This window comes from Canis aureus, chromosome 23 (assembly GCF_053574225.1).
Source record: "Canis aureus isolate CA01 chromosome 23, VMU_Caureus_v.1.0, whole genome shotgun sequence".
Lineage (NCBI taxonomy): Eukaryota > Metazoa > Chordata > Mammalia > Carnivora > Canidae > Canis > Canis aureus.
The window spans coordinates 15,004,391-15,023,255 of NC_135633.1; the positions used below are offsets into that span (position 1 = coordinate 15,004,391).

An 18,865-nucleotide genomic window follows, 5' to 3' on the forward strand; every position below is an offset into this window, starting at 1 on the left:
GTATGGGGGGAAAAATCAGAACGGAACAAAAAAAGCAGGCATGTGGGAAAGGCAACAATATAGGCTACAAATGCATTTTTATTATAAAGTAAAGCTCTTCTGTACAAACTAGAATCCCTCTGCATTTCTCAAATAGAGAGCATTAAGAAAAAAAGGGTCGTATACATCTTACTGCAAATTTCGGAAGGGAAGAAAACAGGGAGGACTTGCACTTAAACCACGTCAATGCCTCCGTTTTTGCTGGGAAATGTATTTTCAGAGACTGGAAAAGGAGACACATGTAATAAAAAAAAACAAAGTAAGCTCAAGTATAAATGGAATTACAAACATGGATCTGATTAAGAGCTTTCCCATCTCTAAGATCTTTTCATTTTAAGGCCTCACCTCAAATTTCTTTTTTAATAACAGAGCCGTACACTTAAAAAAAATATTGAGCAACTTGGAAGAAATCTGGCAGAAAATACTCTCCGTGTTGAAAGAACACGTGAACAATTACATGGAAAAGACATATGTTTCACAAGTATTCTTTAAAATACACAAAAAGCGCAAAATAACTTCTAAATATTCTTTTGAAGGAATTTCATGATAACTGCTCTAGAAGTGACTCTTATTTTATTTGACTTACTTATTCATTTTACGATTTCTACACTAAACTTTGTGTCTCTGGACTTTTTTTCTTTCTTTCTTTTTTTTTTTTTTTTTTTGTCTCTCCTAGCCCAGGGCTGTTTGGTGGACATTTGAAGGTTAAAAAAAAAATCAGTTTTCTGTGCTGAAGTTATCAAGACCAGCTCTCTGCTGCATTTGCATTGTTATTAGGGACACACACTCACTCACACACACGCGCGCACACACACACACACACTCTGAGCTTAATGTGAGGCTAGTACAGAAAGAGAGATTAGACACAAAGAAATGTAAACAGCTCTCACATGCGAGGAAACTAGGTTACGAGAATCCCAGCACCAGGCATTCACCAGTCACCATGGAAAACAGGAAGTGAGATGCGTAGCAACCACAAGCCAAAAAGCAGGAAAGCGCATACCTTTAGCTTGGAATGAAAATCACGAGATTTCCTTCTGGCAAGAACCTGAATGTGACTAGACACCTGCAGGGTAGGGGAAAAGGGAGGAAAACAAAGGAAAAGCCTGTAACCATGGAGATGAAAAGCCCCCTACAACTGGGCAAGCCAGACGTACCTTAATGGCGGCTTGAATTTCTCGAACTTTCTTTCTTGCTAAGACCTGTATATGACTAGACACCTACATTGTTCGGGTTTATGAGGGGAAACAAAACAAAACAAAACAAAACAAAACAAAAAAAAGGAAATCAAATATAAAATCGCTACTCCTTGGGAGGGTTTTGGGGTGGGGTGGGGGGGTGGGGGGGAGGTTATTTGCATCTCAACAAAGCTCTGCAGTTAGGAATACACAGTCCCAGCCAGACACCAAGCCCCCAGCGCTGCTCGAAGCTTTTCAGACTGGGTCATCACTGCAGTGACTTGATTCAGGATGAAAGTGAGGCTGCTCTTCGTTTTCTCACCAGGGAGAAATCATGGGCACGGGATCGAGAGGGGGGAGAGTGGAGCTGTTTTCTTTTGAAATTTTAAAAGGTGGGGCTAGAGGTAAACGAAAATATTTATAGCTTCTCAGTATCAGGAGGGAAAATCCCTTCTTCTCAATTTAGAAGAGACTATCCATAAATTAGCACATTCTGCAGAATCAAAAAGCTGAAGCTGTCGGTTATATTCTGATCTCATTAAGAGCTCTGGATTCTGTAGCAAATGTTAAAATAATACTGACATGTAAATTAGATCTCAAAGAGAAATGGAAAGACCCAGTTAGCAGAGCATTTTTTTTTTTTTGCCCTTATAAATATCTTTAATCCTTCCACTCTTTTGGATATTGACTGGGCGCCAAGTGGATTTGCATATTATTACAAAGCGAAAAGTGTGAATACAGCCAGCCAGCCATCCTGTTAAAAATCTGGGTTGAAAACCACACGATTTGCTGAACAACAAATTCACATTGGAGAGGTATCATCAACTGCTGCCTAAAAACATCCCCAGGATGCCGGGGTGTGGAAACCAAGCCAAGCCCAGCTTCTGAAACACAATGATTCCACTGGGTAAACAAATTTGCATCTCTTTCAGTGGGACTTGGTTAAATTTAGAAGAGTCCCCCCAGTGAAGGGGTTGGGCACATGACCAGAGCTCACAGACCAGTGGGACAGCTCAGGTCCAGTGCTTTCAATTATGTGGGGCAGGAGATCGGTCTGTTTCAGAAATTTAGAACCTTCTAATTTAAAAGTTCAGCAACTCTGAGGCAGTTACTTCATTTCAAATACTTTCCTGAAGATAAAAGCAGGATTTATTTATGGTACTAAAAGGTCCTTTTATCTTTGAGTTTCGATGATTAATTTTTTTTCAATTTGCTTTAAATGATAATTAAAAAAATAAGGTATGGAGAAGCAGGAACTCCCTCATCCTCTTCGTCCCTCCTTCTGGCTCCTGCTTTTACTTGTTTTCACCCAAAATTTTGTTCTTGCGTGAATCTCTGACTTGCAGAGGGCCAGTGTCCACTGTTGGGGGAACATCCACTGAACAATGCCCTGCCTCTGCGCGCTGGCAGGAGGCCACGGCCCTCCGTGCTGACTCAGCAGCCAGGCTCCCGGCGGGGGCACATGTAACATTCCTGGGGAAAAGCTCTCCCCGCCATAAACACTCATGAAAACAACTCATCACTGAGCAGAGGACTGAAATCTGCTGCTCACACCGAAGGAGACCACAGTGGAGTCTGCCTTTGGCTATGATGATAGTTTTTAAAAGCCATGCCAGATAGATCAGCATAGGTCAACATAAAAAAATAATTTTCTGTTAACAACTCACCCATGAGGTTCGTTTGATTTTTCTCTCCCCCCCCCCGCCCACCTTTTCCTTTCTTTCTTTTTCTGTTTGTAGTTAAATACGAATTTCTCATCCATTCCAGTTCTGCACTGGGTCAGAGATTGGGGCCGCTTTACATCAGAAGGAACCAGGAGAGCCAGAGCCCTGACAAAGGGCAGAGGGATATTCCTGACACTATTCTGCACAAAGGTATTCAAAGTTGTAGCTTCATTTCCGTCACAGCAGCTACTGACAAAAAAGCCATAGCTTAAGGAGTAACAGTTCCCTGGACGCACATCATTCGGTATTATATTCAGGCCAATACTCATGGCTGCTAGCGTTACTTTTTCATCGAAATCATGACTAATGTGTAATTGTACCAGGATTGTACAATGCACAAAATCTCAAAATTTCATGATTTCCAAGTGTATTTGCACCTGCGGCTTTTGCAGTGTTTACAGATGCACAGTTTGGGAAAGAAACGTTAGTATTAAAGTACGGTACAGGAGCAGTGTGTACACTGTCCTTCGGAGTGACACTTTCCCAGATGTGTATAAAAAGAACTCCGGAGACCACACAGTAAGGGGTCACTGAAATGATGAACAGTGAAAACTGAGCCAATTGAAAACACCTACACCACTGACGTCCTTACAGGGAACTCAAATTGGGGGCTCCTAGGAGCCAAAGCACAGACAGCCACTGCAGCCAAAATGCCTCGTTGGGGCCATTCGCTGACATGCACAGTGTCCAGGCCGGTTGTTTTACCTGTTTTCTGGTCCTCGTCTTGCCTGTCCTGAGTTTGATGTATCTGGCTATCAATTCATTCCTACCTGAAAGAAAGAAGAATTTACAATAAGATGGGTTACCTTAAAAAAGCAAGCCAACAAAAACCAAAACAAGCAAAAAAAAAAAAAAAAAAAAAAACAACTGAAAAACAGCCTGGGAAAGCTAAGAAAAGAACTGAGAGTCAAGACTTTTTAAGCTGGAGCTGTACACTCACTAATGCTAGAAAAATAAAACGGTACGATTGTTTGCAAAAATATTTACCACGGAAAATGAGGATGAAGGGCACTTAATTATGAACTGTGATTAGCAACTGAGGAAAGAAATGTGCCTTTTTTGTTTCTTTACATGCTTCGACCTAAAGGGGTGTATGGGTAACAAACCCAAGGATTTGTGTGGGAGTCCACAAGCCTGTTTCTGTTCCCATCTAAGTTTTCATGCCCACTCCTCACCCAGATTTCTAGTTCACTCCGGTTACAGTCAGCAGAGCCACTGGAGGATGAACTGCTGTGGGTGCAGAAACCCTACCATAATATGGAGGTAACAGTGTGAAAGCAGACGTTCCCTAAAGGTGGTCACTCTGCTAATAAGTAACTATACACAAGATCATGTTCATGAAAAAGAAAAACAAAAAACCAAAAAACAGACCCAAAACGACTTAATCTCCTCAAAGCTCTATAACCTGGAGAGGAAAGAAAATGCCTAAAAGTATAAACAAACACCTCCCGTCCCTACCCCACTAGGGGACAGCCTGAGAGGTCGCAGACTGACTTCGAAAAACTACAGCGTCACGGGAAAATATGTCCCTGAAGCAAAGTAGGGATGTGTGTTATGAATACTACATGAAATAAGAGCCCACTCATGTAGGGAAGTGCAGGGCTGGCTGTAGGATTGGTCTGGGCCATCTTACTTCCCAGACATGCTGCATACCTAAAGATGGCAAGAGCTTGGTCTTCGGCCCCAAAGCCTCCCTGGGACCCAGCACGAGGCTGGGCACACAGAACAAATTGAGGAAATAACACAGCCTCTAAGGGAAAGAGAGGGACCACCCCCGCCAGATCTCCTCTGGCAGCATGATGAGGACCGACCCTACCCATGAGTGTCCTTATGGGAACCTCATCTGAGGATTCTAAAGCTCCTGAGCACTGCCTGGATCGGGCCTGTCCTCATGGCTCTGTCTGCAGCCTGTGTTAGGAGCACACAGGGCAGGGCCACCATGGAAGGAAGGCAAAGGAATCATGGAACCTGGGGCTGGGAAGTTCCTCTGGGTCATCCGCTCCTACCACTAGAAGTCTAAATTCTTAGAAGCCTAACCAAGCACTTCTAGAATTAAGGAAGCAGTCCATTTTACCTTAAAACATGAAGAAAAGGAGGAGGAGGAGGAGGAGGAGGAGGAGGAGGAGGAGGAGGAGGAGAAGAAAGAAGGAGAAGAAAGAAGGAGAAGGAGAAGGAGAAGGAGGAGGAGGAGGAGGAGGAGGAGGAGGAGGAGGAGAAAAAGAGACCCTTCTTATTTGGGGCTTCTTGTAATTCTCATCCCCAGGTTCTCCTGGTTCCTCTTAACAGGAACAAGGCCACGCAGATGACTGGCTTTCAGATATTTATGATAGCTTTCCGGTCCTCTGGAGTTATACCCAGGCCAAACTGCCTCTGTTGCCTGTGACAGCTTTGAGACACTACCCTACCTATCCAGTGACCATCCTTTGTCCAGCTTCCATTCCTAGCCTGGAGCTCAGGCCCGTAGTGGTGCTCTTCCTAGGACAAGTCCACAGCAGAAGTCTATCGCCTCCCCTGTCCTAACGTACACTACCTCTGTTGATGCAGCCTAACACTGCACTGGATTTTGGGGAACCACAATGAACTGTCAGTTTATGTCATTTGAACTCCTAGAGGTCTTTATCATAGACTACTCCTCAGATATATCCCTACCTCTGTGCCCAGTCTTTTCATGCATAGTTGTGATTTTTCTGATCCAAATACACAGCCTTACGTTTATTTCTACATTTCAACCCACCAGATTAAGCCTATCATTCTTGCTTGTCAGGATCCTGTCAGATCCTGTTGCTTGTCTGAACTTACCCTTTAACTGCTGGAAAAGGGCCTCTAAATTCAGGTTTAAGAATTGCTTCTCTAAGCATTCTCTTTCAAACTTTTGAGAACTACCAATATCCCCTGTAGTGTCATCGGGTCTACTTCTCCATCTCTCAGATGGTTGTACAGATTTTGCAATTTGTCTCAAAGGCTCGCTGACAGCAGAGCCCGGCCAGGAGTGCCTCATTACCAGAAGCCAGACCAAAATGACAATGTCTGCAGACAAGCCAAGCATCCTCCAGCGCAGGGCCTCACTGTGCGTCCCGTTTGGGGCTGAGTGGCCAGAACAAAATAAATCCAAGGTTCCGTATTACATGCAATTTTATCCGAAACTTGTCCAGATGGCAAAAACGTCTGCCCCCACACGTTTTCCCTGTGAAAGCAGACAAGGTTGCGTGATCTGCGTGACACATAACCTCTCTAACTGATTTCTTACGGCATTTGGTTGAGGTGAGATCACCATCCAGGACAGCCACATTTGACTGTACACACCCTGGAGTCCATGCAAATGGCACCGTTGGAGTTCAACAATGTTGACTCAAACTCTGATTGTAGCACTTCTAAAAATTATGATGTCTACAACAGGCCCTCAGTGAGCAGTTACCATGTGCTGAGCACGATGTCAGAGCCACCATTTCACCGAAATGTGTCAGGACTCTCCTGTCCCCATTCTTTTTTTTTTTTTTTTTTTTAATTTTTATTTATTTATGATAGTCACAGAGAGAGAAAGAGAGAGAGGCAGAGACACAGGCAGAGGGAGAAGCAGGCTCCATGCACCGGGAGCCCGATGTGGGATTCGATCCCGGGTCTCCAGGATCGCGCCCTGGGCCAAAGGCAGGCGCCAAACCGCTGCGCCACCCAGGGATCCCTCCTGTCCCCATTCTTAACATAAACAAGATCACCTTTCAAAACCCTGTGTTCTTTCTTCTATAACATGTTTGAAGCCATGAAGGGGAATTAATGGGAAGTTTCTGGGTGTTTCTTGCCTCCATAAGGAATACTGCTGATTCAGATACTAAATTCAAATTCAACTAACTCTGAGCATTGACCTAACAGTGTTTGTTATTCACTTAATTTCATGTGAATTTTTTAACCACCACAAGGACAGCTTTGTATATAGAAACACTTTTGGGTTTACCTGGTTTTTAAAAAATGCATATTTTATTCATTTATTTAAAAAACAAACTTAAACACCTTAGTTCATCCTTAAGTTTGAAGCTCAATTTATATATCCTATAACTTTTATAATCACTTTTTTTTAAGATTTTATTTATTTATTCATGAGAGACAGACAGACACAGGCAGAGGGAGAAGCAGGCTCCTTACTGGGAGCCCGATGCAGGACCCAATTCCAGGACCCTAGGATCATGATCTGAGCTGAAGGCAAATGCTCAACCACTGAGCCACCCAGGCGTTCCTTTTTTTTTTTTTTCCCTTAAAGATTGATTGATTGATTAAGAGAGAGTGTGTGTGTAGGAGCAGGGGAGGGGCACAGAGGGAGAGAGAGAATCTCAAGCAGACCCCACACTGAGCACAGAGCCAGATGCGGCCTTCCATCTCACAACCCTGAGATTACAACCTGAGCTGAAACCAAGAGTCAGACACTTAATCAACTGAGCCACCAAGGCGCCTCTATAATTGCTTTCAAAGGGCCATTCAAATAATGTTTGGTCCATTTTACAAAGCAATTAAACTCCTTTACACATTTTAAATTACATATTTAATTTAGAATATATTTAATTCTTTTAACTATTAGAATTGTTTGACCTAACTTCTAAAACCTTTCTTTAAACAACTCTTAAAAACCTAATAAATTATCTTAAACGCTCTAATACTGCTTATGAATCTAGTAAGACTTTAACCCTCTCAAAAATCAAGTCTAAATCAATCATTTCGTTGCACATTTTAATTTGGAAAAACAGGCTGACCTGTTGAGTGGGCCAAATTATTTTAAATAATCACTTGAAACATCAATATGTATAGATCCTCTAAGTCAAATATTAACACTATGGCTCTGATTCTATTAATGTCTTCTATTTCCAATTCTAAATCTTCCCAGAATTAAAATATGTCATTATGGAAACAAGTATGACAGTCCAAATGATTTAGGAATATCTTTTTGGTACCTGGGGTTGTACATATTTTGGGGAAATCAACTAGGTTCTGAACAGATTTTTGTCAGTGACCTTGATAGAACATCTGAGTCTGATTTATATGTATTTCTACACCAAAGCTCTCCAAATGGGGGTGGATCCATACAGTCCAGAGCCCTGGATTTGAACTGCGGTCCCAGCGTGCAGAATTCCTTTACCAAGGCCTGGGAGCTTGGGGCACAGTCACTGACATAACTGCCAGCCAGCCTTGGCTCCACACAGCATATTCGTGTTTTATAGCCATGATCACAGTGCTGGGTATTAGAAATGTTAACCTTAATTTCTCTCTCTCTTCTACACACACACACACACACACACACACACACACACACACACTCAGGGGCACCTGGGTGGCTCAGTTTCATTAAGCATCCAACTCTTGGTTTTTGGCTCAGGTTGTGATCGCGGGGTTTTGAGATTGAGCCTCACATCTGGCTCCGCACTCAGCAAAGTCGGCTTGAGATTCTCTCTCTCCCTCTGCCCTTCCTCCTCCCACTTGTGCTCTCACGCATTCTCCCTAAAAATAAATAAATAAAATCTTAAAAAATAATAATAATAAAACATACACAGAGTGGTGCTAGATCCAAGAAAACCTTACATTACAAACATTCAAGAAAGGTAAGTGCAAAGTTAAGCATGGCATTCCTAAGTTAATCCTACTGTCAAGTGGGGTCCATCTCCTTTGCACCTTATATCATGCCTGTCTGGTGCACTGAGGATAAAAACAGAAGGCAGCCTACCTGCCTACACGGAGGCCACTGTCCAACACAAGCGTTGTTTTTTTTTTTCTTTATTTTATTTATTTATTCATGAGGGACACACACACAAGGGGGGGGGGGGTGCTCAGAGACACAGGCAGAGGGAGAAGCAGGCTCCATGCAGGGAGCCTGACTTGGGACTCGATCCTGGGTCTCCAGGATCACGCCCTGGGCTGAAGGCGGTACTAAACCACTGAGCCACCCGGGCTGCCCCCAACACAAGAGTCAAAAGAGCAAATCTGCACCACAGGTCCCACCACGACCACCGCCATGAAAGAGGGTCTGATAACATGCACGGGTAATCTGCCACAAATAATTCAGGAAGTCTAGAACCTTCCTCCCCCAAAGTACTGGAATGTCATATCTAGGCCTTTGAGGACAGATGACATTTTCTCCAACAGTTTATCATGAAAAGTTTCAGACACACAGAAGTTTCTTTATAGAAAGAATTTCACAAGTGCGCACCACATACCCACCTCCTGGATTCTATCATTCACGTTGTCTAGACTTGCTTTGACACGTCTTTCCATTCCTCTGCCCATCCACCAAGGTGTCTTATTTTACTGCTATTGTTGCATTCTGTGTTGCTGTGGGGGTCACAGGTAGGAAAACGCTCTTCCTAATACTTCACCATGCGTATCACTAACTAAGGTGATAAGACCGGATTTTATTGGGTGGGGGGTGGCTGGGAGGCCATTCTGGATGGAAGACCAGCATTTCCTTACACACAGAAGCAGGGATCTGGAATCCTATACAAGGATTCTACCTGCTGACCCTTAAGCTCCCGTGGCCACTGCACACCTCCTTTCTGGGCCCGTGAGTTTGCAGATTCTGTGCTCAAGCATCTGCAGGTCATCTTCTCCATCAATAATAAGTGGAATAGCTTATAGAGCTGAGTGGCAATGCCACACTTCAGCACTAGGTGTCACAATACTGCAGCTTGTCGGTGGCATGAGCCTGCTTTGGAAACACACACCCTGTTGCTTCCTGGGACCTGAGGCTCTGCAGCTGTGGTGGCCCCTGGTGTTCCCACAGGCAGGACGCAGCAGCAAAAGACAGACAAAGCCTGACTTGCCACTTTTAAACCCGGACCCTCCCCAGGCACTGCCATCCAGCGTGGATTTTATCCTCTTTTCTTGTGAGAATGTAGTGCAGTTGAAAGTGAGCCACCACGGCTCCTCCGGCATCCCAACTGCAGTGACCTCTCCCGCTAAGGGGGCAGAGGAGAGCGAGACACGGACAGAAAGGCGTGGGGTTTGCACTGGGCTTGCCTTGCCTAGACAGAAGGCTGGTTAACGTTGTTGTGGGCTGGGTGTGTGATGGGATGTGGCCTCAAGGTCATGTTTGAGGCCCAGCAAATGTAGGGTCTGTGGCTAGAAATTGTAGCCCAGAGACACTGGGCTTTCACCGTGTAAGAGCCACTTTGTAATTGAATGGAGGCAGGGAGCCACAAAGGGAAGAAGTAACAAATGGAACCTCCTCTTCCTGGCTGCAGCCCAGTTCAGAGGCAAACCATGCAGGGGGAGGGTTGAACAGCCCGGGAGCAGGGCAGGGGCTCTAACTCACCCACAATGGCCTTCTCTTTGCCGGGCATTCCCCACATCTTTTAACCATGTTTAAAAAAAAAAAAAATGAGAATCAGAAAGAAAACCCAAACTTCTCTTGACTGCTAGAACAAAGCAGCATCAAATAGTGCTGATGCTGTAGCTGTAACCTTGCAGTCCTGCACACCCTCACAAACCAACCCTAACTCAGCCCAATGGCCCCATTAGACGACCAGAAGCTTCCCTGTTAACACCTTGATCTTTCTGCACTCCGCACCTGCACGCACAACTGCTCTCATGCTCTGTATTGCTCTCGCCCATCTCTGCGCATCTGATTCTGCCCACCTTGCCGATGCCTTGTCCTTCAGGAGCCTTCTAGATGGAAGAAGCCTCTCTCCTTTCCCTCAACATCCACAGCCCCTGACGGGCTTCTTCGCTGCTGGCCTATGTCCTGTCTGCCTTCTATTCTATCATTTCAGTCATGGCTCCAACCAGATGATGGAGTCGCTGATAATAAGAACCAATGGCATTCATGTTTTCTGTTTCTTTCCCAGGCAGCTCAATGTTTGTGGAGTGAGTCACTAGCAGGGACAGGAGAAGTCACATCCCTATAATCCAGTATGACACTGGGATCATCAACATAAAGTGAAAACAGAAAAGGAAAAGATGACCCAGTGAAAAGAAGCAAAGGAGATGCCTTCCACAAGGTGACCCCACCAGGGGACATGGCTCTGTCCGCCGACAGGGCAGCGGTGCCCAACAGAAAGAATGGTTTTCGGACCACTTTCTCAGCAAGATTCTCTAAGGTGGTGGATAAATACTTTCTAGTCATCAGTTCTTTCTTTTCTTTTCTTTTTTTTTTTTTAAGGTTTTATTTATTTATTCATGAGAGACACACAGAGAGAGAGGCAGAGACACAGGCAGAGGGAGAAGCAAGTCCCATGCAGGGAGCCCGATGTGGGACTCACTGGATCCCAAGTCTCCAGGATCATGCCCCAGGCTGAAGGCGGCGGCGCTAAACCGCTGAGCCACCCAGGCTGCCCTGTTTTCTTCTTTTCTTACATTAGCTGAGGTTCATCTAAAGAAAAAAATACAATACCTTAGGCTATGAAAGTCAACACCGAAAAGCACAAGTGTAGGGGACAATGTGTGAACCAAGCATCATCAGCTAGAGAGAGGTCTACAGAACGAGGATGTTTAATGACCCTGTCCTCCCAAATATATAGGGAGGTAATATCTAGGGATACTGCCAAAAGAGGCAGTAAAGAGTCTTTATTAACCAACCTGGGAGTAGTTAATAATTAACCTTTTCTTCCACACTGCTGCCATTGTACCAGCAACAATTGGGTGGGTGGTGGGGGGGAAGTAGGAGTCCTACCGAAGCTGGTCAGTCACCCTCTAGTCAGACAACAGATGGCACCTATGAAAGCACAAGCAACATGCCAGAATCAGGAGGGTATAAAGAGGCCACTTTGCCATCAAGGAACCTACACCTGTGAAAGGCTCTTGCTCATAAGAACGGGGTCAAGTCACCCCATCCTTCCCCATGCCTGTGCCACAGCCGCCACGTCCCATTTATCTGATGGCTCACATGATAAATGCCTGCCTCTCCCTCTTCCAGATAGGAAGTTCCACAGGAGCACTGACCACACACTGGGTTTTGCTCATCACGCAACCCCTGGGGTCAAGAATACAGCAGGTCCCCAGTAAGTACTTACTAATGCAATAAATGATTAAATGACAGGGATGGAGATCAGAGTGGGAGGGGAGCACAAAGCTAAGATTGGGGATAAAGGAGGATTCACCTAAAGGAAAAAAAAAGGCATCTGAACCAACCCCAGAGCACTGCCAATAAGGAAGTTTGGACACCAGTGTCTCGGTTAATCCCCAATATAAATCATTGACCAAAAATAAGCACCAATATGGAAAATCACCAGAAATGGGCCAGACAGCCTGTTCTGGGTTGTGAGGGGCGGGTACTGTGTGTTCCGGATCTAAAGGTTTACAAAATGGACTGATGGCCTTCAGGAGGTGAACACTGGCGAGTGCCTAAAGGAACCTGCGTCTGCATTCACCCAGGGGCTTACAGGGAATAGCTTTAGAGGAAAGAGTACACAGGGGAAGGCTGTGTTAACCTCTGGTTAGTCGGAACTTATTCCTCACATCCCTTCAAAACGCCTGGCAATAACTCAAATCCTGACTCTCCGAGCTCCTATCAGTCAACGGCAGCTGATAACATTATCAAGCGATGGCCCCATAAAGCCCCATGCGCTCCTTCATCTTAGCGGGACAGCTCACAAACTACACATTTGCCGTAGACTCCAAGGGTCAAAGAGAGACAAGCAAGTAAAACTGTCCCATGCTTCACATGAAATACAGCCCTCCTTCACTGCAGATAAATTCTTTTTGTTGTCATTATTTCTAGAAGGAAAGTAAATATGAATGAAGTCAGTTTTTCTAATGGCTCATCTCTGCGAAACAGTAAGAGATGCCAATCACCTTCCTAATCCTCCAATGGGTAATAAGTTAGTTAGCCTTACTACTTGATGCCTCCGGTTGCTGGTCTTTCCAGTCCATCCTATACACAGCTACCTACAAAGCAGAGCTCTGGCTTAGCCACTCTATTGCCTCAAGACGTTCAACGGCCCGCTGCCCACAGTCTAAAGGTCAAACCGCTTTAGTGTAGTATTCAATGTTGTCCCACCATCTGGCCCTAACCTTTTGTTCTTCTGACACACCACCTTCACCATCACCCGAATCCACCGCACCATCAAAATGCACGTGTAGTTTTCAGTGTTTTGCTCACAGCCCCTTAAGATGCTCAGTCAAAATCCTGCCAGGCCCAGCTCAAAGGGTATCTCCACCACGAACCACCCCGCACCCCAAAACATGTACTGGACAGGGAACGTGTGAAGAGGAGTTGGGGAGCCTGGAGCTCATCTCACAGACCAGTGGTTGGGAAAAGACAACATGACAAAGCAAACTGATAACAGAAGACGGTGTGAGGGACAGACGAACTGCTGAGTGTGGCTTGGCTCTGACGGGGAAAGAAGCAGAGATGAGAGTCACCCTTCTGCCCTGGGCCCACCGTGCCTGATTTCTGCATGTGCCAGCCTGTGGCTCTAGTAAGAGTTCCTTGTGTAACAGATCGTAAGCTCCTTAACGGTAGGGTCTGTGTCTGCAGCATCTTTGTATCCCACACACTCAAGGTGTGCATGGGATTTAATGGAACCTATGCCTGTGGCTCCCTAAACAATCTAAATAGACCCCCTACCCAAAGGCTCTCAGGGAACTTTTCGCTTATCTTTTGGGCATTTGCCTTTTCTTTTCATGCCCGCATCTGATTATGTTACATCATTAGGTCCCTGGCCACTATAAGAAAAGCACACCCTTCTTCACCTGGTACCTAGGCCTAATAGCCCGTTCCTGTACAGGGCTCCTCTACTCTAGTACAAGGAGCTTCACAAGTCACTGTCACGGTTTTCTGTACCTCTATGCCTTGGAGTGGACCATATGTCCTTAAATGTTCGTTCTTTTCTCCTTTGCCTACAAACACTTCCTCAGCCCTCTAAGTCCCAACTGAAGTATTTCTTCCCTAAAGCCTTCTGGGAGCCACCCAAACTGAGCTAGCCATATTCTCCTTCACACCCTCGTGTGCCCAGCACACACCCTTCTGCTCTGTACTACCATTACTCACCTGGGGGACCGTTCATTCTCCATTTAGAAATATGATTGCTCCATGGAAAGAATCTATCTAGTTCTCTCTGCCTGTAGGTCTGGCACCTATTAAGTAGGTCCTCAGTAAGTGCTTTCAATAAATGAATGAAGGAGTGAGCTCTTCTATGCCCAGAACAGATGACCTAGGAAAGGATCCTATACAGTGGACAGCGCTGACGGTATCACTTGAGATCCGTAAGCCCTTTCACACTTAACGACTATTTCAGTGACAGGCAGCACAATTTTCCAGACCTTCGTTCTGCTCTCTTAACTTGGCACCAGTGACACCAACCCATGCTCCATTCCTCCTCACCCCTTTCTACCCGCACCGACCTCCACATGCCACAGTCACATGGACCTGATCCAGAAAAAAAAGCTAATCTCAACATCAATTCAGGAGAGTCTTGTTAATGAAAAACTTTGCTAAGAACACTCTGTTTATTTATTAATTATTTGGCCTTTAAAGGAGTGTGAAATCCACACATTCGAAGTGCCAAAAACTGTTGGTCTTTGCTGGAGAATCTTTAATGGCGGTGATGCTACAGGCTTGTTTTTGTTTGTGACTCAGGAGTATGACCGCCTATACCTCAAGCTTTTGGGGGAAGCTGGGTTCGTATTCATTAGCTGTGTGAATCTGGGCAACCTACTGAACTTCTCTGGACGTTTATTTCCTCACCTGTGAAATGGAGATAAAAAACCTCCCCTGGAGGCCTGTTGTATGCATTAGCAGGAACACATGAAGTTTCTGGCACCTCAAAGTGATTTAAAATGGTCCTGGAGCTATTATGTAAAGCCACTGCACTTGGTTTATATGCTCTCATTGCTTGAACCGGTGTATACAAGGGTTCTGTCAGAACACCATGCCACATGGCATCTTACATAAACCTACAATGCTTCTACTTTCAGGGTTATTGAAACTGAACAGCTTTTCCATGCTGCACTGAAAATGTTGTTCTCACAATCTCTGCAGCACCCTCAACTCGAAAACTGGTATGGCCACAGAAACTGTTTCGGAGTAAAAGGAGCCCTTTATTGTTATATCTTCGCATTAAAAGGGCATCATGCAAACTACTGACTCACTACAATAACCTTCTAATTTAGAATAGATTCTTCATTGAGTAAGATAGCAGGAATTAGTTTTTTGCCAAGGGCTAAGTGTGGCCAAAATTCTTGTAATTTGGGGCAGGTTGTAAAATTATCTTTATGAATAGGCCGGCGGCATTGCATTAAATAGCATGTCCCCCACTGGATTTCCAGAATTTAGTTCTTACTATAAAACACAACTCTCACCGGAAGAATAAAGCCAGAGCTCCCGGAGCTCCTGCAGCAGTTGCTGGACAAAGGTGGAGTTACCCACACATTTGGTCAACACGACACTCACACAGGATGAGCCACTGCGGGGGAAACATGCTTTTAAAAAAAGGAGGATTCTAAATGCCCGGGCACTTGGTAATTCTTGTGAAATAATGTAGAAACCATAATCATAAAGGACATTTTTTAAAGTACACTCCGACTAAAGAGATTAAAGTCTGAGGACTAAGCACGATAAAAACCTCACTGTGTGGTAGACAGAGATGCGGTGAGTTGGGGGGTGTGGATGACAGTCCCCCTCTACCCTCTGATGGATCGGCACCGGGAAAGCCCTGTGCTTGTAGGCTCAGATGCTTCGCCTCCACATCCCCCCTCATTGCAGCTTATGAATGTTGACTGGGGGGCTAAACTCGAAGAGACCCACCCCAGTTACCAAACTGGTAAGTGGCAGAGTTGGGATTCCAACCCGGCTTTGACTTCCAAGCTCAGCATGCCTTAACTTCAGACCGACGGCTCTGAAGACGGCCTCCACACTACGGTAAGGTAAACTCCTCGCAAGGTCATTGCTAAGTGCTTAGTGAGAAGATCTAGGAGGGGAGCACAACCCAACCAGCAAGCAGACCGCACCGCAGAGAGGCTTTATGTTCTCCATTCACCACCTGCAACACGGGATCGAATTCAACTCCAATTTCTGCATTTGAGGCCTTCATCATCTGGCCCCAGGGCGCTCCTCTTGGCTGTTCAACAACACCCGTCGAATATCTTCTATACGTACAAGGCACTGCACGATAGGAGACACATGCTGGAATAACAGGTCTCTGCCCTCGAGGTGCTTAGAGTACAGGAAGGAAATTGAGGCAAGAAGCCACATGATAAAAGCAGGGTACTACGAGGATGAGAGAAGCCAGTAAAGAATAGTCTGAGGGAAATGAATGAATGAATGAATGAATGAATGAATGAATGAATATCCAGAGATGTTTCCTCCCACGGTTGTCAGGCTCCCTGTCACTCACCCAGCTGCTCCTGGCCACATTCGAGTGGTCTCAAAACGGCGAGCGGCCAAAGGCAAGGACACACAGGCCAGTCATTAAGGGGGAAACCATGGCCTATGCACTGGGCTATTTGAGATAGTGATCAAGCAAACCAGATCGTCTCTCTCAGCTGAGTTTCACACTCTGGATAGTCAACGCCTTTTTATTCTCCTTTCGAAATTTCAAATTACCCAGGTGATACATATGCAACGCAACCTCCCTATAAAAAATTTAAATATTATACACACAAACCCATTTTTGAGTGTGTCTGTGCCTTTTTTCCCTGTCACACCCCACACATACCATCGTACCGTGTTGGATTCTATTGCTTTCGCGTGACCAACCCCTCGCTCTCCACCGGTGCCCTCAGGATCCTGCCCACATCTGCTGAACACTTACTTCTGAGATGCCGAAACCCGGGTCAAATGGTACTTTCCAGGTCCCCGCCAGCTAGCGTGGCCTGCCCCTCCAGCTCATCAGACTTGGTGCATGCGTCTAGCACAGAGCTTGCCATGCTGCACTCTTCCTGTGGGTGTTCTCACGCACTTTCTTTGACAAATTATGGGCTTCTTGAAGGCAGCAGATACCTCCTACTCCCAAGCTCCCAGCCACCTGCCCCCCCAAAAAAAACTGGCACAGGACGGAGAAGGTGCTACTTAACGGTGACACCACTGCTGATCTTAGCCACCTCTTGAAAGGGAAAATATTTGAAGAACTGACATCACGGCACACAGGAGGTAGTGACTAGATGTTTTCTTTGAAGAGGCAGGAAGAGAGGGAGGAAGATAGAACTGGCAGGCCAGAGAAATCACTGTGCGGGCAGATATCCGGGAGGTAAAGATGAACACGACAGGGCTCCTGGCTGCTAGGAACCCACAGTCCAGGTGAATGCTTAGGGAATGCCAACCACCCAGGAACCTCTCCTCTTCCTAAGCTCCAGGAAATGTACAAGGCACCCCTAATCACCACTGAGACACGGGGTGGGGCGAAGGAAGGGGGAGTGGTTCTTTTATTCCCTAACGCCAAGAACATGGAAAACTCAAAGCCCTTCCTTCTTCAAAATTACAGTGTTTTTAATTCTTGTGATCTTCACCAATTTCAGAATTACCATCCTGCCTCAATCCACCACCTGCCTGGAGGATAACATTCAGCATCTAGTAGAGAAAAACACATGTTCTAAGAGACATCTCAACTTCTTCATAGGTAGAACAGGTTAAGGATGAATTGGATAAAACGCAGATGAGCTAGCTAACCATATTTTGAGGAGCCACAGTATTTTTAAAGACAAGGGATACATACAGTCAACGTGGCTTCATCTGCAAGCTCATTCACCACACACAAGTTTGATTTTCTTTTTTTTTTTTTTTTAAAGAAAAGGCAAAGCCCAAACTACTTATCCTTACATAGCTCTAGCCCTGAAGGTTGCTTTGCAAAGATATCTCAGAGTGAAATTATCCAGCAAACCCTTGTGTGGATAGAAGGTTCCACAAGTCAACAACCGCTTAAGCAGTTTAAACCAACAAGCAAGATGCCCTCTATTTAAATGCTATGAGCGAATCTATTTTAAGCCTTTAAAAATCCTCTGGGCAGGTGTTTAAGCTGTGTACAGACTGAGCCTGTGGAGACTCCGGGGGTGGGGGAGGGTGGGCTCCACTCTCCATGCAGGCAACATTTTGTTCAGACAATCTTCCTGCAGCAGGTCATGTGACAAAGGCCAAATAAACAGCATCTGGGGATTTTCAATTACAGACCTTCGCCCAGCATGCCTGCACTGTAATCTCTACCAGATGAGGCTCAGGCCTCCCTATTTTCAATAATTCACACACTGTGTACACATAACATGACAATAAGGGCATTCATGGAGCGGCCTGATTCGCAGATCAAAGCTAGCAAAGGGCCAGCTGTAAGCATGCTCTGCTGCTGGATGATTCGTGCTTTTCACAGGCTTGGAAAGACGCTCTGCAGGACCTGGCAAGCCGGCCTCTTTCCTGTGCGGTATGCTGAGCAAACTCTGAGCATGAACCGGGCACAGTCTTCCTGGGATGGCCCAAGAGGCGACCAATTCCATGTGCGTTTGCAAGTACTGGGCAGCTTCAAACTCCAAACGACCCAACAAGCTGCCCCTCACAGGGGCTTGCTTGCCTTGGCCAGTGCAAGACCCATGCGAAAGCTCTACTGCTCTCGGCAGAAGGAAGTTCTTGAAAACAAACCTGTTGTAGAAAGAACAGTAAGGTTCCGGAACTTAACAAGCCCTAGGCCAGGTACTCGAGTATGCAAATCCATTGGCTGTGCAGTGTCCATGTAGCGTCACACACATACAAACGACTCAGGCCCAAACCACATGGAGGTCTATTTCTAATGGCTGTCAGAGAGCTCTGGGTCTGGGAAATGAGAGTGGACACTCTGTTGTTACTCCTGAAACCTCTACACCTTCACTTAATTAACTCAAGTGTGTGAAGACTAATGCAGGTAGGCACTGTGGGTGTGTGAGCATGCTTGTGAGTGCTTTGAAAGCATTTGGAATTCTCAAGTCCACAACATTTCCAAATGCCTATGGCCCTGCAAGGGGAGTTGCAACTGGAGGAAATAAGGACACTGC

The 18,865-nt window shown here is 45.5% G+C and overlaps 1 protein-coding gene across 7 annotated transcripts in view; it reads right to left on the reverse strand.

Moving 5' to 3' along the window:
• Window positions 1–18,865, reverse strand: part of TEAD1 (TEA domain transcription factor 1) — a 268,699-nt gene that overhangs the window by 72,766 nt on the left and 177,068 nt on the right. For 4 of the 7 annotated variants that reach the window (XM_077866442.1, XM_077866441.1, XM_077866439.1 and 1 more), the window contains exons 3-5: window positions 3,647–3,711; window positions 1,197–1,259; window positions 1,043–1,105 (exon numbers count right to left, since the gene is read on the reverse strand). In XM_077866442.1, coding sequence (XP_077722568.1) covers window positions 1,043–1,105; window positions 1,197–1,259; window positions 3,647–3,711 — 191 coding nt within the window. The remainder of the gene's footprint in view (window positions 1–1,042; window positions 1,106–1,196; window positions 1,260–3,646; window positions 3,712–18,865) is intronic. The other 3 variants (XM_077866438.1, XM_077866437.1, XM_077866440.1) reach the window with 3 other exon arrangements.